The sequence below is a fragment of the Dipodomys ordii genome, unplaced genomic scaffold (assembly GCF_000151885.1).
Source record: "Dipodomys ordii isolate 6190 unplaced genomic scaffold, Dord_2.0 Scaffold12, whole genome shotgun sequence".
Classification (NCBI taxonomy): Eukaryota; Metazoa; Chordata; class Mammalia; order Rodentia; family Heteromyidae; genus Dipodomys; species Dipodomys ordii.
The window spans coordinates 24,282,549-24,303,357 of record NW_012267228.1 but is presented as its reverse complement, the minus strand read 5'-3'; the positions used below and the strand labels follow the sequence as shown (position 1 = coordinate 24,303,357).

Genomic DNA, 20,809 nt, shown 5'->3' with positions numbered 1-20,809 from the left:
ACTCTGGGCCTGGGCGCTGTCCCTCAGCTCTTCAGCTCAAGGCTAGCACTCTACCACTTGAGCCACAGCGCCACTTCCGGCTTTTTTCTTTTTTGTTTACGTGGTGCTGAGGAATCGAACCCAGGGCCTCAGGCATGCAAGACAAGCGCTCTACCACTGAGCCACCTTCCCAGCCCCTCAACTCTAGAATTTTAAAGTTACTAATTTCCAAAAGTATTTCAACCAACCTCGAAGCAATTTATATCATTACAACATATTCATACTGGCTGTCATAAAACAGGAGGAACAGGGAAAAATATGGATCCATGAAGTTTAGCTTTCTAATTGCTAGGCAGAAATAGTATTATAACAGAGAATGGGATGGCAAAAATGAAACAAGTGGCAAACCTAGTAAAACATGAGATGTATGATTAGGAGACAACCATACTCTTTTTTAGTGTACTAAAGATTGAACTCAGCCGGGGGGGGGGGGGGGGTCGGTGGTTCACACCTGTAATCCTAGCTACTCAGGAGGCTGAGATCTGAAGATATTCATTCAAAGCCAGCCAGAGCAGCAAAATCAAAGTCCGTGAGACTCTTATCTCCAGTAAACCACTAGAAAACCAGAAGTGACGCTGTGGCTCAAGCGGTAGAGTGCTTGCCTTGAGCTGAAGAGCACAAGGACAGCGCCCAAACCCAGAGTTCAAGCCCCACAACTGACCAAAGAAAAAAGAAAAAAGATTGAACTCAGAACCTCTACTTGTTAGGTAAACACACAACCACTTGAACCATACCCCCTGTGTAACAAAAATAATCTTAATTTGGAGAAAGGCATGGCACTCAAGTATAAACAGCTGAGAAAGCCTGGCTCTTAAAAGACCAGAAGTAACACAAGAGATACAGATGAAGTCTACCACCACTTTCCTTGTGTCTCAACATCTACACATCGTTCATTAGAAATGCTGGAGTTGCCAAACAAACCTATTCATCAATCAACTACTAGCTTAAAATTTGTTTATACAATAAATTGGTTAAATGTAAGGTAAATTTGAGAAATCATAATTCTGTATTTTGATCTATTTTAAACTCATAATGGGGAAAACTGAGGACTTGTTTTTATTAGCAAATGCTGATTTCCTCATAATGTAAGTAATGTCTTGGAACAGATGTCAACAAGTATTCAGGATAACTTAGTCATTATATGAGCTAATGTATTTTAGTTAAAAGTATTGTAAGCTACAGAGCCAACTGTACTGATGCCCACGTGTAATCCCAGAGAATAGAGGCTCAAGGAGGAAGGTTACAAATTCAAGTTTGGTATACATACTAAGACCTAGTCTAAAAGAGGAAAATAAATAGCCATAGGCAAGCTTGTTGCCTTCTCTAACTACCAGTTTGGGGAAAATTAGGTTTGTTTGTGTTGCAACCTGCCATGTGCTCCTTAATATGCCATGCCTGGGAGCAACCCTATAACCAGAGACCGGACCATGCTACTGAGATTTGGGGGACCAGGGGACCTGTAGCCTTTCACCAGCAACAAATCCCAAGGTTCCATTAACCAAGGTTTTTATTGGTCTTGTGCAAGGAAGGAAGGTACAAACCAATAAATGACAATATTTTGTATACAAGTGATAGGTGACCTTCTTTTTTGGGGGAGGGGGGGTCCGGTCGTGGGGCCTGAACTCTGGGCCTGGGCGCTGTCCCTCAGCTCTTCAGCTCAAGGCTAGCGCTCTACCACTTGAGCCACAGCGCCACTTCCGGCTTTTTTCTTTTTGCTTATGTGGTGCTGAAGAATCGAACCCAGGGCCTCATGCATGCAAGGCAAGCGCTCTACCACTGAGCCACCTTCCCAGCCCCATTACTTTGTTATTTTATTTTACTTAGGTACTGGGGGGTTGAACTCGGTCTACCGTTATCCCTTAGCTTTTCTACTCAAGGCTTGAACTCAACCACCTAAGCCATGGATCCACTTCTGGCTTTCTGGTTGTTTATTGAAGAGTCTTCCAGACCTTCCTACTGGGGCTGGATTCTAACCATGATCCTCAGCTCTCATCCTCCTGAATTGCTAGAATTAACAGACATGAGCCCCTGGCACTCAAGATATGGGATCTCTTAAATGTATGAATATTTTACCGTATTTCTTGAAGGATACCATTTAGTAATTTCAAAAACAAATAATATCCAATTATCATATTTTAACAAATAAAATAAAAATCCAAAGGATATATAGCTACTTTGAAGATCCTTTTTTCTTTCTTTTCTGGGATTAAACCCAGGCCTTGAATATAGTAAAGTGTTCTACTAGAGCATAGGTATTTGCTATTTCTTTTAAAGAAGAAATTCTTTAAAATGGAAAACTTTACTTTTTTTTTTTTTTTTTTGGGTCCAGTCGTGGGGCCTGAACTCTGGGCCTGGGCGCTGTCCCGCAGCTCTTCAGCTCAAGGCTAGCACTCTACCACTTGAGCCACAGTGCCACTTCCAGCTTTTTTTTTCTTTTTGCTTATTTGGTGCTGGGGAATTAAACCCAGGACCTCATGCATGCAAGGCAAGCGCTCTACCACTGAGCCACCTTCCCAGTCCGGAAAACTTTACTTTAAAAAGGGAATTTAAGCCGGGCGCTGGTGGCTCATGCCTGTAATCCTAGCTACTCAGGAGGCTGAGATCTAAGGATCGCGGTCCAAAAAGCCAGACCAGGCAGGAGAGACCGTGAGACTCCTATCTCCAATAAACCACCAGAAAACCGGAAGTGGCGCTGTAGCTCAAGTGGTAGAGCGCTCGCCTTGAGCTGAAGAGCTGAGGGACAGCGCCCAGACCCAGAGTTCAAGCCCCATGACCGACAAAAAAAAAGAGAATTTAGCTGGACGCCTGTGCTCATGCCTGTAATCCTAGCTACTCAGGAGGCTTGAGATCTGAGGATGTTGGTTCAAAGCCAGCCCAGGCAGGAAAGTCCGCGAGACTCTTATCTCCAATAAACCAATAGAAAACCAGAAGTGGTGCTGTTGCTCAAGCGGTAGAGCGCTTGCCTTGAGCTTAAGAGCTGAGGGACAGCACCCAGGCCCAGAGTTCAAGCCTCATGACCAACAAAAAAAAAGAGAGACAGAGAGAGAGAGAAATTTAGCCTGGGCTCCAGTGGTTCAACCTGTAATCCTAGCTACTCAGGAGGCTGAGATCTGAGTGTCACAGTTCAAAGCCAGTCCAGGCAGGAGAGTCCTGGTGAGATTCTTATCTCCAATTAATCACTCAAAAACCAGTAATGGAACTCTGGCTCAAGATGGTAGTGTAAGCATTATGCCCACCTTTGGTCCTCAGCTCCACCCAGACCTGAGCTCCTCGCTGCCCTGAGTTCCCACCACACAGCTGGCCCCTCCGTGTCTCCACCCAGACTCACCTAAGTTCCCATCTACCTCACCCCTACCAGAGACTGTGCTGCTACCTAGATGGTGGAGGTTACCACGTGCTCCCTCTCCGGGGCAAATATGGATCCTTGTAATAAACCTTGTAATAATCTTTCTCCTGTGCCTGCCTGCCTGCCTCCACATGGTCCCCTGGCATGGATGTGATGGATCCTTTCAGGCAGAGCACTAGCTTTGAGCAAGAGAGCTCAGGGACAGCACCCCTGAGTTCAAGCCAAGGGAAAAGAGAGAATTGGGAAGGGGAGGGCTGGGAAGGGAGGAGAAGGGAGAGGAAAGGAGAGAGAGGGGGAGAGAGAGAGAGAGGAAGAAAGGAAGGAAGGAAAGAAAGAAAGAAAAAGAAGGAAAGAAAGAGAGAAGGAACAAAAGTGAGAGAAGGAGAGAGAGGGAGGGAGGGAAAGGAAAGAAAGAGAGAATGAATCTTGGTAGGAAATAAAATTAATCTTATATAGTGAAAGTTCAATTACTCTTCTTTTTCCAAACTCACTCTGAAATAACACAAGATATCCAAGTATTTTAAAATCCAAGATCTTTAATTCATTTTTTTAGTAATGACCGTAAATGCCTCCCCAAAAATCTCTTTTTCACTGTAAATAGAAGGCACTAGGCATTACATAACACCCTAAAGCAGTGATTCCTTTTGATGCTGGTGGAGATAACACATTAAATGGCAGGGTTTGGATTTTAATGAATTCTTCTAAAAAAAAAAAGACAATTCTGAAAAATCATACAAAAAATTAAGTTACCAGTCAGTCTTTCCCAGTTATTCTTACAAGTACATAATTTGAAATTAAAAGTTAAATTGAGTATGGTATGGTTTTCAACATGTGTTAAGTTTCAGTTTAATACAGTAAATATTAGCATGATAACATGCTAATTGGCATCTTTTGCTACTCCTTAGCTGTGCAAAATAAACTTGAAATGATACATCCTGTAGTGGCAAAATTTAAAAGATCCTTGACATGACACTAACAACTTTTAAATTCAGGTCACAGACTGTTTATAAATTGTGAGATTATTATTAAAATACACCTTTTTGAAAAATAATAAGATGACCATTTTTACCTAAATAAAGTTTCCCAGGAAGTTATGAAATACTTGAGTATATAAAAGAAGTTGCCCTCTTCTGAAAGGTCAACTGTTATTTCACAAAATCACCCATATGATCCAAGGCAAATTGATCTCTTCCAAAAGCCACATTCTTTCTATGACTTAGAGGTATGTTGCAAGGGACAGTATCCAGAGAAAGGGGCCCACTTGGGTATTAGACCACAGTTACAAACACAAGGAGCTTATATTGGGTTTGAATGCCCTTAGAGACTTACACCAACAGAGAACGAGAGTTTCTGAAGCTATTCCTTTTACAAATACATAGAACTAAATTTGGCTGTTTAGAGGTTGTTTTTAAGACACAGCTATTTACATATGTGCTACACTGTATGTGCCTATTTTAAATAGTGGCTTCTGCAAGACACTCCCATTCAAACACAAGCCAAACACTCTTTCTATACCGAGTAACGTCTTCTATTTTTGGCAAGGTAGTATAAACAAAATAAAAAGTGTCAAGGGACGGTAGGGGAAAAACAAAGGAGGAGGCAACAATACTTGATAAGAAATGTACTCATTACCTTGCTCATGTGATTGTAACCCCTCTGTACAGTATTTTCACAATAAAAAACTTATTTAAAAAAATAAATGTCAACAATTATTAAAAAAAAACTATAACAGTGATTCAGGTAAAAGTTTCCACGTCAAACATTAGCGAAAGTGTTCTGAGAAACATTTATTTAGGGAAAGTTATACTAAGTAACAAATAATGCTGGATATTAATCTTATAAAACCACTCAAATAACTATCACTTAAAAAGCTTATGGATGCCTTTGAAGAATAATCCCGTTTTTAAGAAGCAGCTAATTATGAAGTTCATAATTAGGATGTGTTTTAAAAAAACTACTTATGTAATTTACATAGGCCCAATTAATAAAGAGTAAAAGAAAATGAACTCTTCTGTAATTAATACTTGATGCCTTCTTGCCCTTGGTGAAGCTAGTAAGACTAAATTTTGAAAATGGTAAGCAGTGAGATGAAAATTCTAAATGACAATTTTTTTTTAAAACCCACCATTTCAACTAATAGACACAATGAAGGGGGCAAGAAAAGTATTTTAAAGCAATGATTCCTGAACCAAATGTCTTATAAAATTACAAATCATAAGCCAAGAAAAAGCTTCAAGACTAGCAGCTGGCCTTTGTGAAATACATAGGACAACAGAAGGCACTACACGAGCATCAATTACTTCTAACTACAGTTGGACAGTTCCGTCTTTCCTTCTTAAGAAGATAGCCAGTGTGAATGTTATTTTAAATCCCCCTGAGTTTCAACATGATTGGGCAAAGCAGCACCAGTTTAAAAAAAATACCTGCAATGCCAGCACTGCAGTTTGGAATCACTTATACTGATGGCCCCACAGGTCTCTATTAAGAGCACTTTAGAACATGATTAAAAATATAGAAATGCCTTTCGGTGCTTCAGTATTAAAGCAAACCACCACAGATATCCATATTTAAAAATAATGCACTAAAAAGGTCTGTTTATACAACACAGTCTTTCCACCCTGTGTCTAGCATTCACGGCTATTTTCCACTCTGCTGCCCTTGTGCGTGTAGTTGAAATGTCAGTATGCTTCCTGGTGCACATTCCTTTTTGGCCGGAAAATTCTGGTAATTATCATGTCATGCCAGTTTTGAGCAGTATGCCTTGCAGATCCTCTGGCAAAGCTAAAATAATTGCATCTATGTGTGTCCGTAACTTTTCCACAGTGTCAGGTTTCACAGGTAAATGTTCTCGGTCAGCCTGTAACTACACAAAGAACAATTGGCAGCATTTAAATGAGTCTGTAGTAATAATTATAGTCTCTATGTGTAAACATTTTTAATGGTCTGACAACTTAGAAACTTTCAGTCTTAGAATTTACATGAACTAAAAAAACAAATAATAATGTGCCATTTAAGTAATACACTGCTGAACTCAGCAAAAGGCTTCTCTATAAATTCATAGATAACAGGCATACTTTATTATACTGACCATGACAGTATTTTTGGAGACTTAATTAGATTCTATGTAAAACAATTGTTTTTGGTGTTATTTGTAACTTGAACTTAGGGCCTGGGCATTGTCCCTTAGCTTTTATGAGCCACAGTTCCACTCTAGTTTTTTGGTGGTTAACTGGAAATAAGAGTCTCACATCGTTTTCCTTCCCAGGGTAGCTTTGAATTTCAGTTCTCATATCTCTTGAGTAGCCAGAAACACACAGAAGTACAAACCTTCTTGAGTAGCCAGGATTATAGACATGAGTCACTGTGCCTGGCCATGTAAATGTTTTTAAATAATATGTTATCATTATGATTTCTGTGAATGATCAAATATTTTTAGTTTGGTCTGCCATCAACTGACCAATCTGAAGTCCTCTCATTTAAAAATTACTTCTGCCAGGTGCTGGTGGCTCACACCTGTAATCCTAGCTACTCAGGAGGTTGAGATCTGAGGATCATGGTTCAAAGCCAGCCCAGGCAGGAAAAGTCCATGAGATTCTTATCTCCAATAAACCACCAGAAAACCAGAAGTGGTGCTGTGGCTCAAGTGGTAGAGTTCTAGCCTTGAACTGAAGAGCTGAGGGACAGCGCCCAAACCCAGAGTTCAAGCCCCATGACTAACAACAACAAAAAATTACTTCTGCCAGGGGTCGGTGGCTCACATCTGTAATGCTAACTACTCAGTAGGCTTAGATCTAAGGAGATCATGCTCAAAGCCAGCCAGAGCAGGAAAAGTCTGAGAACTGTATCTGTGGCTCAAGTGCTGGAGTGTTAGCTTTAAGCAAAAAAGTTCAGGGACGGTGCACAGGCCCTGAATTCAAGACTTAGGACTGGCACATGTGCACGTGTACACACACACACACACACACACACACACACACACACACACACACACACACACACTTATTTCTAACAAAGAGAGAAGATCAATTGCTGGATGTTATTGGAACCCTACTGCCATATTTCCAAAGGTCTAAGTGTTGCTGTCACCCATGTGAACAACCAAGCAAAACAAGGGCCTCAGAAAGCAAGCCATTTAGCTCCCTGGACCAAAGCAGATTGGCTTTGTGATACTAGCTGTGTCAAGGTCCTTGGGATCTGGGCAGCTGCAAAAGCAGGCATAAGCAACAAATGCCCCTTACAAGTCTTGGCTTACAAGTCTTATTTAAAATCCTAAAGGTTTTGCCAGCACCAGTGGCTGACACCTGTAATTCTAGAGACTCAGAAGGCTTATATCTGAAAAGTGAGGTTCAAAGCCAGCCAAGGCAGAAAAATCCATGAGACTCTTATCTCCAACTAATCGCCAAAAGCCAGAAGTGGAGTTGAAGCTCAAATGGTAAAACACTAGCACTGAGCAAAAACAAGCCAAGTGACAGCAGCACCCAGGCCATGAGATCATCAAGCCCCCAGTACTGGCACCAAAAAAAAAAAAGAAAAAAAGAAAGAAAAATCAAGTTACTTCTGTGACATATACAATACATTATCAGCTCAAATAAGAAGAAAATATCTCCACAGGAGTCGATTCAACCTTTTTTTTTTTTTTGAGGTATTAGGGATTAAGCTTAGGGCTTTCCACTTTTTAGGCAGATGTTCTACCACTTGATTCATGTTACTACCTCTCAATGCAGTCCTGGGGCTTGAACTCAGGGCCTGGGCGCTGTCCCTCAGCTTCCTTTTGCTCAAGGCTAGCATCCTACCACTTGAGCTGTGCCCCACTTCTGGCTTTTTCTGTTTATGTGGTACTGAGGGATTGAACCCAGGGCTTCATGAATTCTAGGCAAGAACCCTACCACTAAATCATATTCCCAGCCCTCAATTTAATCTGCAATTGCTTTAATTACATACCAGCTTATTTTTCAGCTTCAATACAAGGTCTACTGTTTCTACTTCTGTGTGTTTCTGGATCCAGAGAAGTAGGTCCTAGAACAATAAGCAAATCCCAAATCAATATGTACTCAAAATGATATTCAAATCTCTCTATCTCAACAGGCAAGGCTAATGGAAAGGAAGAAGACATACTCAGACACAGTAGTACAGTATAAGAATAATTGTCATGAAGATCTAGAAGTTGTTAATTAAGCAATTTTAGACATGATCCAGTACTGTCTAGTATTTGGAAGTAAAACAAAATGTAGAAAGTTCCTTTCTGAGGTGGACCTTTAAGGACAAGCAAGAAAAAAGAAAAACTGCAGTCTTCTATGGTAGTGAGTAATTTATAAGGAATGCCAGCTAAGAAATCGACTAACATAAATGTGCTACTTTGTATCTTCAAATAAGCTCTTCTTAGCCTTCTTTCTGGTTTCTTTTTTTTGGGGGGGGGGTCCGGTCATAGGGCCTCAACTCTGGGCCTGGGCCCTGTCTCTCAGCTCTTCAGCTCAAGGCTAGCACTCTACCACTTGAGCCACAGCGCCACTTCCGGCTTTTTTCTTTTTGCTTATGTGGTGCTGAGGATTTGAACCCAGGGCCTCAGGCATGCAAGGCAAGCACTCTACCACTGAGCCACCTTCCCAGCCCCTTTCTGGTTTCTTTATAGTATTTTCTTTTTTTTTTTTTTGGGTCCGGTCATGGGGCCTGAACTCTGGGCTTGAGCACTGTCCCTAAGCTCTTCAGCTCAAGGCTAGTGCTCTACCACTTGAGCCACAGCGCCACTTCCGGCTTTTTTGTTTTTGCTTATGTGGTGCTGAGGAATCGAACCCAGGGCCTCATGCATGCAAGGCAAGCGCTCTACCACTGAGCCACCTTCCCAGCCCCTCATATTATTTTCTCAAAAGCACAACCACTGGGAGTTTATGATTAGGAAGGTAATAATGAGTCTATTCCACTTTAACATTTAAAGCTAAATACAATGTAAATAAGAATATGCTCTATGTTTTCACAAGTAGTTTAATTGAAAATAAGCTGGTGATATTACAGATAAAAAATTAAATACAGCAGACACATGAGAAGATTGTTAACACTAACTGGAAGAGGTAAATAAGTCACACCGGCAACAAGCTGAAGTTGAGACTGCAGCAATTTAAATCTTGACTCCAGAATGTACTGGTAAATATATACTGGTACATATTTTCAACTCTTCAGGGAAAGAAGGACCTGATCTATACTATTTTTCGCTTTCTGCAGTATAATATTCCTATTCACCTACCAATCTGAGGTCATTGAATGAAAAACTGGAAAGAGAGGTACATAATTAGCACTTGTTGACGAATGCAAGAACAGCACTGCCAGCTCTTCTACTTGGTGTGAGGTAAACTCTGGCAAGGTCACTTAACTTCTAAGTGACAGGTGGCACACAATGCAAGTCATAACATACCTACCTCAATGAATTATTGTGAAGATTATAAAGGAGTCACCACATAAAGAGGCTCTGTAGTCCCTGAGTAGTTATATAGCACAAGATCTTGAAAAGTTAACTATGATTACCATTTATAGTAGATGCAAGGTACTGGGTTTTTTGTTGTTGTTGTTGTTTTGTCAGTCATGGGGCTTGAACTCTGGGCCTGGGCGCTGTCCCTCAGCTCTTTAGCTCAAGGCTAGCACTCTACCACTTGAGCCACAGCGCCACTTCTGGTTTTCTGGTGGTGTATTGGAGAAAAGAGGCTCATGGTGGTATTTCCTGCCCGGGCTGGCACTGAACTGTGATCCTCAGATCTTAGCCTCCTGAGTAGCTAGGATTACAGACATGAATCACCAGCGGCCAGCATGTTTTAAACCTCTAAGAATATTATTATTGTCACTACTAGTTAGCAATCACACCAACACACTGTTTTCTAACCTCTTCACAAAGAGCTTCTAGATGGAGTGCTTCCAATTTTTGGGTCATTTCTTTCCTCCGGGTCTTGAACCAGCCATCAAAATTTGGAGACTTTAGAAAATGCCTACAAAAAATAAAGTTCAGAAAAGCAAAGATTCACTATCATTTCTTTCTTCTCCTCAATATTTTTCTTATAGACCATAAAATCATGTCAGATAGTAGACTTTTTTAAGTTTCTTTTTTTTTTTGGTCGGTTATGGGGCTTGAACTCTGGGCTTGAGCACTGTCCCTGAGCTCAAGGCAAGTACTATACCGCTTAAGCCAGCACCACTTCCGGTTTTCTAGTGGTTTATTGGAGGTAAGAATCTCACCGACTTTCCTGCCCTGGCTGGCTTTGAACTGCAATCCTCAGATCTCAGCCTCCCAAGTAGCTAGGATTACAGGTGTGAGCCACCAGCACCCAGCTACTTTTTTAAGTTTCTAAATTTAAACCAGGGACTGGTGCCTCACATCTGTAATAGTAGCTACTTAGGAGGCTGAGATTGGGGAGGATCACAGCCCAAAGTCATCCCAGGCATTCATGCAAGACCTTTTTTCAACCATTAGCTGAGTATGGTGATACATGCCACTAGATCTCAGCTATGTAAGTGGCTGAGATCAGGAGGACCTAGGTCATTGTAGAAACAAAAGTTCTTAAAACTTCATCTCACTGGAAGAAGCTGGGCATTGTGATACATATCTGTCATCTAGATCACTGAGAAGCACAGAATAGGCAGATAGCAATTCTGGTGCAGACGGGGCAAAAAGGGAAATATTGACTGGAAGTATGAAAAGTGGTTCATGTATATAACCCTAGCTGCTCAGGAGGCTGAGATCCAAAAGACCTTGGTTGAATCCAGGCAGAAAGTCCAAGAGACTTCATCTCTAAGAAAACCCACAAAAAAGCTGGGCAGGAGATGGCTCAGGTGGTAGAGTATCAGTTAGGTTAGCAAGCAAAATAAGCATAAGGCCTTAAGTTCAAACCCAGTATCAACAAAAACAGAGCAAAAAAGATTGAAAGTATGGCTCAGCAGTAGAGCATCTGCCTAGCAAGCACAAGACTCTGAGTTCAAAATCCAGTAGTATAAATAAATAAATAAATAATCAATCTAAGCGTAAGTCGAGTCACTCACTTCATTTTCTTAAGTAAAGCTCCACAGATGAGGATAAAAGAGACTAACCGGTAAAGTCCAATCCAATCTCCTTTTATTCTAGAAGTTAGCTGAGGTCCTGTTTTCTCAAGTGTCTTCATAAATTCTTCTGGAAGGAACTGTCTTAATTGAGGGGGACTCTAGAAAACAAAACATAATTAGAAATTAGGAATGACATCTGTGTATCATCTTTATAACAACAAATTTTTTTAATTCCTAGTTCAGAATACTCGATAAATGATAACAACTGTTATTGTTTTTAAAAAAAGAAATAAGGAATGGATATATTAAAAGAAGATAGTATTACTTAACAGAACACAAACAAGAAATTATTTAAATATTATTATATGATTATTAATATTACCTAAATGTTTCAATTTTTTACCTTCCATGGAGAAATACTCTTCTGTAGAGGCATCAAGCTTGCCACATACCTTTCCTAAAACCATTTAAGAAAAGAAAACCAAAATGTTAATAAAAGTTACTCCTAACTTTACTTTCTTACTCAGACATCTTAAACTTTAATAAAATAGATTTTCAACTGTGATATTTTGATATGTATCTTTGGGCCTTCAGTGACAGTTCTTAGCTCATAAAACTCCTTCCCCAAGACCACAAAAACTAGAATTTCTCTTCCCCCAAGATAGGATCATAGAAACTCTAATCTTCCCCAGTCTCTATCTGTGAGTTGTTGGTCTAATAAAACAATCCTCTTCTACCTTGTCTGACAGAAGATAAGACCCTCACATAAGAACTTTACTCCATACCTTCAAACAAGGAACAAATAGATCTTACTTTCTCCACTGAGTCTTGACAACACCAGAGCATACATATTCTTTTTTTCTAATGACATTTTGACACAGTTAGTTATCCATGCTTCAGTCAAACATATATAATGAAGTCTCCATAAAAATCCAAAAGACAGCTGAGCACCGGTGGCTCATGCCTGTAATCTAGCTACTCAGGAGGCTGAGATCTGAGGATTGCAGTTAAGAGCCAGCCCAGGCAGGAAAGATCATGAGACTCTTTTCTCCAATAAACCACCAGAAAACCTGAAATGGCACTGTGGCTCAAGTGATAGAGTACAAGCCTTGAGCTGAAGAGCTAAGGGACAGCACTCAGGCCCAGAGTTCAAGCCCTATGACCAAAAAAAAAACCCAAAAAAACAAAAACACAAAAGAGAATGAAAGAAAGAAAGAAAAGAAAAAAAAAGTCCAAAAGACAGGATCTGAAGAGCCTATAGAAAGCTAAATATACAAGTTTCCTATAGAACAACATACATGGAGAAGGCATGGAGGCTCTACATTTTTCCCCTATATCTTGCCCTGTGCATCTATTTTCTTCATCCTTTCTTTGTAATATCTTTTACAATACGCCAACTAGTGTTGAATGTTCTGAGTTCTCTAAGCCATTCAAGCAAGCTAAACATCAACGAAGGGTTGAAGGAACTGCAACTTGTAGCTGTTTGGTCAAAACCACAGATAAAACCTGGGACTTGTGCCTGGCATGTGAAGTGGAGAGGAACAACCTTGGAAAGTGAATCCTCAACCTGTGAGAGGTGAAGCTATCTCTAGGGATACAGTATCAGAACTAAATTACAGGACACCCAGGTAGTATCTGCTGCAAAACTGATTGCTTACTTTACCCCTCTTGGAGTCACAAAAATGACCTGTGTTATGACAATAAATAGGTAAAAATCTTGAATCTGGAGGTTTTCTACTCAATAAGAAGTGTGGCTCAAATGGGGTAACAAGTGTAAAACTTTTGAGTACTGACCAAAAAAAAAAAAAACTACATCAAAGGCCTGTCCAAAATATTGTGACTCTGTATTGACACAATGGAAGAAAATATTATGTCTAATTTAAACAGATGCAGGGTATGTCCTGAGGACTACATCTAATGATGCTAATAGTTATGAAGTAATAAACAGAAACTAAAATACAGGAGCTGGGAAAGTGACTCAGTGCTACAGTGCTTGCCTTGCATGCCTGAAGTCCTGGGTTCAATTCCTCAGTACCACATAAGCAGAAAAAGCCGAAAGTGGTGCTGTGGCTCAAGTGGTTGAGCGCTAGCCTTGAGCTCAAGAGCTAGGGACAGCACCCAGGCCCAGAGTTCAGGCCACATGACCAGCAAAAAAGAAAGAAATAAAATAAAATACAGCTGCAAACTCCATGTTACAGTTCATATACAAACTTATCTTACTTTTGTAGTATAAGAACTTCAACTTCTGATTGTTCGGTAATCATTTTGGATGAACCATTTATTGTGAAAGGCATTTAGCTGGTATCTTTTACTCTTCATTACTCTGGATTGTGGATTAATCTCATCATTTGTGTTTAGTTTTGTATGAAAAGCAGCTTTAGTTGAAGCAAATGTGTCTACTTAAAAAAAAATGAAAATAGGGCTGGGAAGGTGGCTCAGTGGTAGAGCGCTTGCCTTGCATACATGAGGCCCTGGGTTCCAATCCTCAGCACCACATAAGCAAAAAAGAAAAAAACCGGAAGTGGCGCTGTGGCTAAAGTGGTAGAGCGCTAGCCTTGAGCTGAAGAGCTGAGGGACAGCGTCCAGGCCCAGAGTTCCGGCCCCACGACCAGACAAAAACAAAAACAAGGAAGTGGCGCTGTAGCTCAAGCGGTAGAGTGCTCGCCTTAAGCTGGAGAGCTGAGGGACAGTGCCCAGGCCCAGAGTTCAAGCCCCACGACCGACCAAAAACAAAAACAAAACAAAACAAACAAAAACAAAAAAACTGAAAATAGAAGACTATAAATTTTTGCAAAATAAAAAGTAATTGGTATCAGTATTCTGGGAAAGTATTATCGGTCACAGATTACAGATAGGCAAATGGAAGGTCAGAGGTACTGACTTTCCAAAGCTACACAGTTAACACAACAAAGAATCAGGTTTCTTGCTCTATTTTAAATCACTAAACACTAACTGGTAAAACCACAGAATTATTCAAGTACTTGTCTAGCAAGCACAAGGACCTGAGTTCAATCCTCAGCACTACAAATGATTATGGAGGCACCATAATCTCAGCATTCATGTGGCTGAAGGAGAAGGATCACAAGTTAAAAGGTCTAGATTGGGTTCCCAAAGATACCCTGTCTTCTCAAACACAAACACCAAAAAAGATAAAGTCTGGCCGAGAATGCAGCTCAACAGTGAAACAACTTGCCACACATGTGTGAGCCCTTGTGCTCAATCTCCAATCAAAAAAAGATAAGAAATACCGGGGAAATATTCATATGCTCAACAAAATATTAAATTAATCAAAGATGTGTTTAACTTACTAATGGAATGATGAAGCTTTGCGTCAGTTCCAAAAAATAGCGCCGGAGAATAACACTTTGTGCTTCAGAAGGACGTTTCTGTTGTACACCCTTAAAAAAGAATACAAAGAGAATCCATCTTCTGTGTCAGAGAATACAAAACAATGGACAATTATCACGTTCAATTACTATATAGATATGCATTCATACTTGACATTTTTTAGAAACTTAAAATTTTGCTTAGGGGGGGGTCCTAAACCCTGAGGTCACATCTAGATCCAGTGTGGCCACACCTTTCTCCTACCTGGCCACACCTCTTCCTGTCCCTGGCCTAGATAAGTCCTGGCCCAGGAGTGGGTTCCCCCCCCCTTTTTTTTCCCCTTTTCAGCCATGCCTCTCCACCATGCATGGCAAGGGCAGCAGTTCAGTAAATAAATTTTTCCTGCCTGAAAAAAAAAATTGTCTTCAAGTAATGTGATTTAAAGTTCATTTTATTACATCTTGTGAAAAGAATCTTTAGAGGGAGGCTGGAAAGAAAAGGGGGGAAAGGAATGCAAACAGTTGTTCACTAGCCAAGATATGGAAACAGCCCAGATACCTTACAATAGATGAAGGATCCAAAAAATGTACCTATACACAGTGGAATTTTATACAGCCATGAAAAAGAATAATGTCAGAGAAATGGACAGAACTAGAACAAATCATGTTAAATGAGATAAGCCAAGCTAAGAAAGACAAACAGCACATGTTCTCTCTGATATGCACAAGTTAGATCTAAAATGCACTGGGATATGATAAATTACTCATGATTCTAGATACTCACACAGAATGAGACCAAAAGAGGATACACTTAGGAGAGAATCACAAAGGTGCAATGCCTATGTGTCTCTTCATATTTATCTCAAATAATATGCAAACTGAAACAAACTCTAAGATATGGAAACAAAAGACTATTGTTTTTTTAGTTTTCAGTTTTTGATGATACTGTCTTCTTTGACTTATGTATGGAATATTCACATGTATATCTTCGGATGGGGGTAAGGAGGACACAGAATTTGAGGGAAATGGGGTGGAAAAAAGTGCAGCAGTGGAGCTCTCTAGACATTAATGAAAGTGAACTATACAACTTACAGATGGAGATGGAAGGGAGGGACAGTGGAGGAACAGAAGACACTGCACAAAAGGAAATGCACTCATTATCTGACTCAGGTAATTTTAATCCCTCTGTACATCACCTCTATAATAACAATAAAGTGTATTAATTTTTTAAGTTGGTCAAAAGGTACTAAATAATAGATAAGAACAATGTCTGATGTGCTGTTGTGCAATTAGGGAAACCATAGATAATAATTATGTTCAGGAGGTTCAACACATTGGCAGAGGACACAGTGCAATTTGCAATGGATTATAATCCAAACTCTGGCCTATCTGCCTCCAAAGACCAGAGATCAGTCTCAAACAAACTAGTAGAAAAGAGTTTGAATATTTTTACCACAAAGAAATCAGGGCGGGAAGGTGGCTCAGTGGTAGAGCGCTTGCCTTGCATGCATGAGGCCCTGGGTTTGATTGCCCAGTACCACATAAGCAAAAAGAAAAAAAGCCAGAAGTGGTGCTGTGGCTCAAGTGGTAGAGCGCTAGCCTTGAGCTGAATTGCTGAGAGACAGCGCCTAGGCCCAGAGTTCAGGCCCCACGACCAGACCCCCCCAAAAAAAAACAACAAAGAAATAATATGAAGAGACAAATATGTTTAACCTGATATAAACACTATACAATAGCCATATACCAGAACAGCATGTTGTATCTCACTGGTAACTCATTTGTGTATCAATTTAAAAAATAAATTGGAAAACAGAATCTTAAAACTCTGAGAGAGACTTTAGATTACGAAAATCATCTTATACTTTAAAATATCAAAGGAGACAACAGTTATATCACATTTGCTAAGTTAATACTATTGAAAGACATTTTTATTGTTATAGAGGTGATGATGTATAGAGTGACTGTAGTAGTGGCGCTGTGGCTCAAGTGGTAGAGCACTAGCCTTGAGCTGAAGAGCCGAGGGACAGTGCCCAGGCCCAGAGTTCAAGCCCCACGACTGGACCCCCCCCCCAAAAAAAAAACTGCTGTTATAGAGTGACTGTAGTTACAAAGTCAGGTAATTACATGTCTTCTTCTTCTTTTTTTTTTTATTTTGTTGGCCACAGGGCTTGAACTCTGGGATGGGGTGCTGTCCCTGAGCTTGTCTGCTCAAGGCTACGATTCTACCACTTGAGCCACAGCCTCACTTCTGGCTTTCTGGTGGTTTTTTGGAGATTGGAGTCTCACAGACTTTCTTGCCTCTGCTGGCTTTAAACCATGATCCTCAGATCTCAGCCTCCTGAGTAACTAGGATTATAGGTGTGAGCCACCGACACCCAGCTTCTTCTTCTTTTTTTTTTTTGCCAGTCTTGGGGCCTGAACTCTAGGTCTGGGCGCTGTCCCTCAGCTCTTCAGCTCAAGGCTAGCTCTCTACCACTGGAGCCACAGCGCCACTTCCAGCTTTTTCTGTTTATGTGGTGCTGAGGAATCAAACCCAGGGCCTCATGCTTGCAAGACATGCACTCTACCTCTGAGCTACCTTCCCAGCCCACTTCTTCTTTTTTTTTTTGGATAATGTAATATAATTTTTTAAGTCACTCCTAAATTTCTAGAATGAGTGGTATGCATTTATAGCTGTAGCCCCATTATTCATGCATACAATTGTGGCTACTTCTTTCTATTTTTTGTAGTTGTAGGGCCTGAACTCTGGGCCTGGGAGCTGTCCCTCAGCTCTTCAGCTCAAAGCTAGCGCTCTATCACTTGAGCCACAGCACCACTTCCGGCTTTTTCTGCATATGTATTGCTGAGGAATTGAACTCAGGGCCTTGTGCATGCAAGGCAAGCACTCTACCACTGAGCCACCTTCCCAGCCCCAGTTTCTTGATTTTTATGAAGCTTTTATTTAATAACAAGACTCTGTGTCACATAATGATACACAAAGCAAACATGCCTAACTAGATATTACATACCTATAAAAGGAAGTATAAATTACCCATATGAACAAGTAATTACCTTCTGTAATTGTTTTATGATCTCTTCATCTCGATTTAGATATGGCTTGTAAGAAGTATAAACTCCTAAGAAGTAAAGAAAAGAAAGTAAACAGAAAAGTCTAACTATTCTGCTAAGTATATATTTAATTTTCTTTAAGTCAGTACCAGGTTTAGAATCCAGAGTCTTTAGGTTCTTCAATTTTTTCACTTTAACTTGCTTAGGAATTTCACCTGAAGGAAACAACACAAAAATGATCATAACTGAGCTGGGAATATAGTACTGTAGTAGAATGCTTGCTGACCATACACAAGGCCTTGGGTTTGATACCCAGCAAGAAGGTAAGGTAAGGTACAAAGAGAAAGAAAAACAAAAAAAGAAAGGTAGGGAGGAGGGGAGGGAGGGAAGGAAGGAAGGAAGGAAGGAAGGAAGGAAGGAAGGAAGGAAGGAAGGGAGAGGAAGAGAAAAGAAGTAAGCTGGGCACTCACTGGTCGCTCACTCATTCCTAGCCACTCAGGAGGCTGGGATCTGAGGATCACAGTTCAAAACCAGCCTAGGCAGGAAAGTCAGTGAAAGTCAATTAACCACTAAAAAGCCAAAAGAAGAGCTGTGGCTCAAGTGGAAGAGTATTAGCCTTGAGCAAAAAAAGCTCAGGGATAGTATTCAGACCCTGAGTTCAAGACTCAGGATTGGTAGAGAGAGGGGGGAGAGGGAGAGATGGGGGGACGGGAGTAGGGGTGGGGAGAAAGAACAAGAGAGAAGGGTAGAGGAGGGGAGGGGAGGAAAGAGGATGGAAGGGAAGGGAGGAAGGGAAGAAGGAAAGAAGGGAAGGAAAAGGACTTTTTTTTTGTTGTTGTGGGGCCTGAACTCTGGGCCTGGGCACTGTCCCTCAGTTCTTCAGCTCAAGGCTAGCACTCTACCACTTGAGCCAAAGCACCACTTCTGGCTTTTTTCTTTTTGCTTATGTGGTGCTGAGGAATCGAACCCAGGGCCTCATGCATGCAAGGCAAGCACTCTACCACTGAGCCACTTTCTCAGCCTCCAGGAAAAGAATTTCTATTGTCATAATAATCAAATATATTACAGAACTAGACTCCTGTAAGATTGATAATGTACTTACCATCAGCCAGGAGTGTTATAGCTAAAATGTTCTGAACATCAATTAATACTTAAGAGTTCATTCTTAGTATTTTAAAACTATATTAAAGTGAACATTGAATATTGTAGCAGTACAGAAATAATTCAAGTAAATGTACAAAATGGATATGGATCTTTCATTAATATATATCTATTATTACCAACATCTTTCCCCTTTTGTCACTCAAATTTATAATTTAAAATTTATGTGCAAGATCATACCAAGTGACTCAGTTTTTACTTTTTAACTCTTAATTTCTTTACAAAATTTGTAGATAACCTTCATAACAAATTTGCAAAGTATAGTTACATTTCTAGGTGAAGGATCCAAGGTTCATGATGTTCAATACATTGGCAGGGGAACACAGTGCAATCTGCAATGGGATTATAACCCAATCCTTGGCCTATCTGTCTGCAAAGACCAGAGATCATATCACTATTTTACTACTCAATGATCCCATCATTGGTTTTTACTAATATTATTAACATTTTGTTATACTGCTTGTAGTAGTGAGAAGATGTATTTTTGTACTTGATTTGCTTTTTGGAATTTTATATGTACCCTATGTTTTGACAAAAGCATATAACCTCAATGTTGGCATTGAGTTCAAGACATGTCTATTGAATTCTAACTCACTAATTATAGAGTATTCATCACCTCTTTTGTTTTCACATTTGTGTATTTTTCATATTGCCAATATCTTCTAAGTTTTCATCTATTGAAGTTAGTATTTAACTTTTACTTATATATAAATTAAATGTTTAAAATTATCTTTTCATAGTTGTACAAAGGGGTTTCCATTCAACATGTCAGAGTGAGTGCAATGATTTTTATCAGTGTCACCCATTCCATCATTCTCCCTCAATGTCTTGTACTTTAATATTATCCAGTGTTTTCCTTAGCCTTAAAATGAATTAAAACATCCTATTACAGAAAAAAAAGTTTGTTCCAAATAGAAATAAAACATCCCTGATGAATAAGTAGAAAAAAAATTCCTAAGTGACTATCCAGATGTAGTATTCAAAGGTTTAGTTTTTCCTGTTATCTCCTCAAATTCTGCACTTACATTGCTATCAAGTAGTGATAGTTATGAGCCACATGGACAGACTGCTGTGTTGAAGTCTACTAGACATATTGGCCCAGGTCTTGTAACTCGAGAGGATACACCATAAACAACCCTTAGGCAAGAAAAAAAATGCCTCAAGTTACACACTTAAAACTATTATGAGCCAGGTGATGGTTGCTCACACAAACCTCTTATTTCTATTTCCTGAAAAGACCCACATTTTGTTTCTCTTATAAACCGGCTTAAATGGCTGGGTGCTAGTGGCTCTTCCTGTAATCCTAGCTACTCAGAGTGGAGGCTGAGATCTGAGAATCCTCGACTTTTTTAAAAAATGAAATTCTTATCTCCAATTAAGCACCTAAAACCTGGAAGTTTGAGCAGTGGCTCAAAGTGGTAGACACTAGCCTTGAGTAAAAAAGCTCAGGGACAATGCCCAGGCCTTAAGTTCAAGCCCCACAACCAACCCCCCCCCAAAAAAAAGTGCTATAAACACACCTACTATCACTGATTTTTTTTTCTCACTCTCTCCACATCCCCTCTCTACAGAAGAGTAAAGCTAGTAACTGAAATATATTCTAAAGTTTGCAACCACAGGAATGTAGAACATTGATAATCTTACATTGTTAAAAACTCTTAACAGCATATATTATGACAAAACAAATTTTATAAACTTTACTTTGAAAAAATTTCAAGCTTATAGAAAAGATGCAAAATAGTACAGATGCAAAACAGTATAATTGACTCTTCCCTGACAATTTCAAAAATGTTTACTACAAACAAAATCATGCATTTGATAAGTCTTTGCAGCCTTTTTATTGGTTCAAAAATATTAGGAAGTGCAAGGT

The 20,809-nt window shown here is 39.9% G+C and overlaps 1 protein-coding gene across 1 annotated transcript in view; it reads right to left on the bottom strand.

The window, feature by feature from the left end:
• Window positions 1-5,045: 5,045 nt before the first annotated feature.
• Window positions 5,046-20,809, bottom strand: part of Dennd6a (DENN/MADD domain containing 6A) — a 57,302-nt gene continuing 41,538 nt past the window's right edge. The window contains exons 13-20 of the mRNA XM_013010560.1: window positions 17,928-17,993; window positions 17,782-17,846; window positions 14,713-14,802; window positions 11,808-11,861; window positions 11,453-11,562; window positions 10,254-10,356; window positions 8,327-8,401; window positions 5,046-6,248 (exon numbers count right to left, since the gene is read on the bottom strand). Of these exons, the coding sequence (XP_012866014.1) occupies window positions 6,117-6,248; window positions 8,327-8,401; window positions 10,254-10,356; window positions 11,453-11,562; window positions 11,808-11,861; window positions 14,713-14,802; window positions 17,782-17,846; window positions 17,928-17,993 (695 nt within the window). The 3' untranslated portion in view covers window positions 5,046-6,116. The remainder of the gene's footprint in view (window positions 6,249-8,326; window positions 8,402-10,253; window positions 10,357-11,452; window positions 11,563-11,807; window positions 11,862-14,712; window positions 14,803-17,781; window positions 17,847-17,927; window positions 17,994-20,809) is intronic.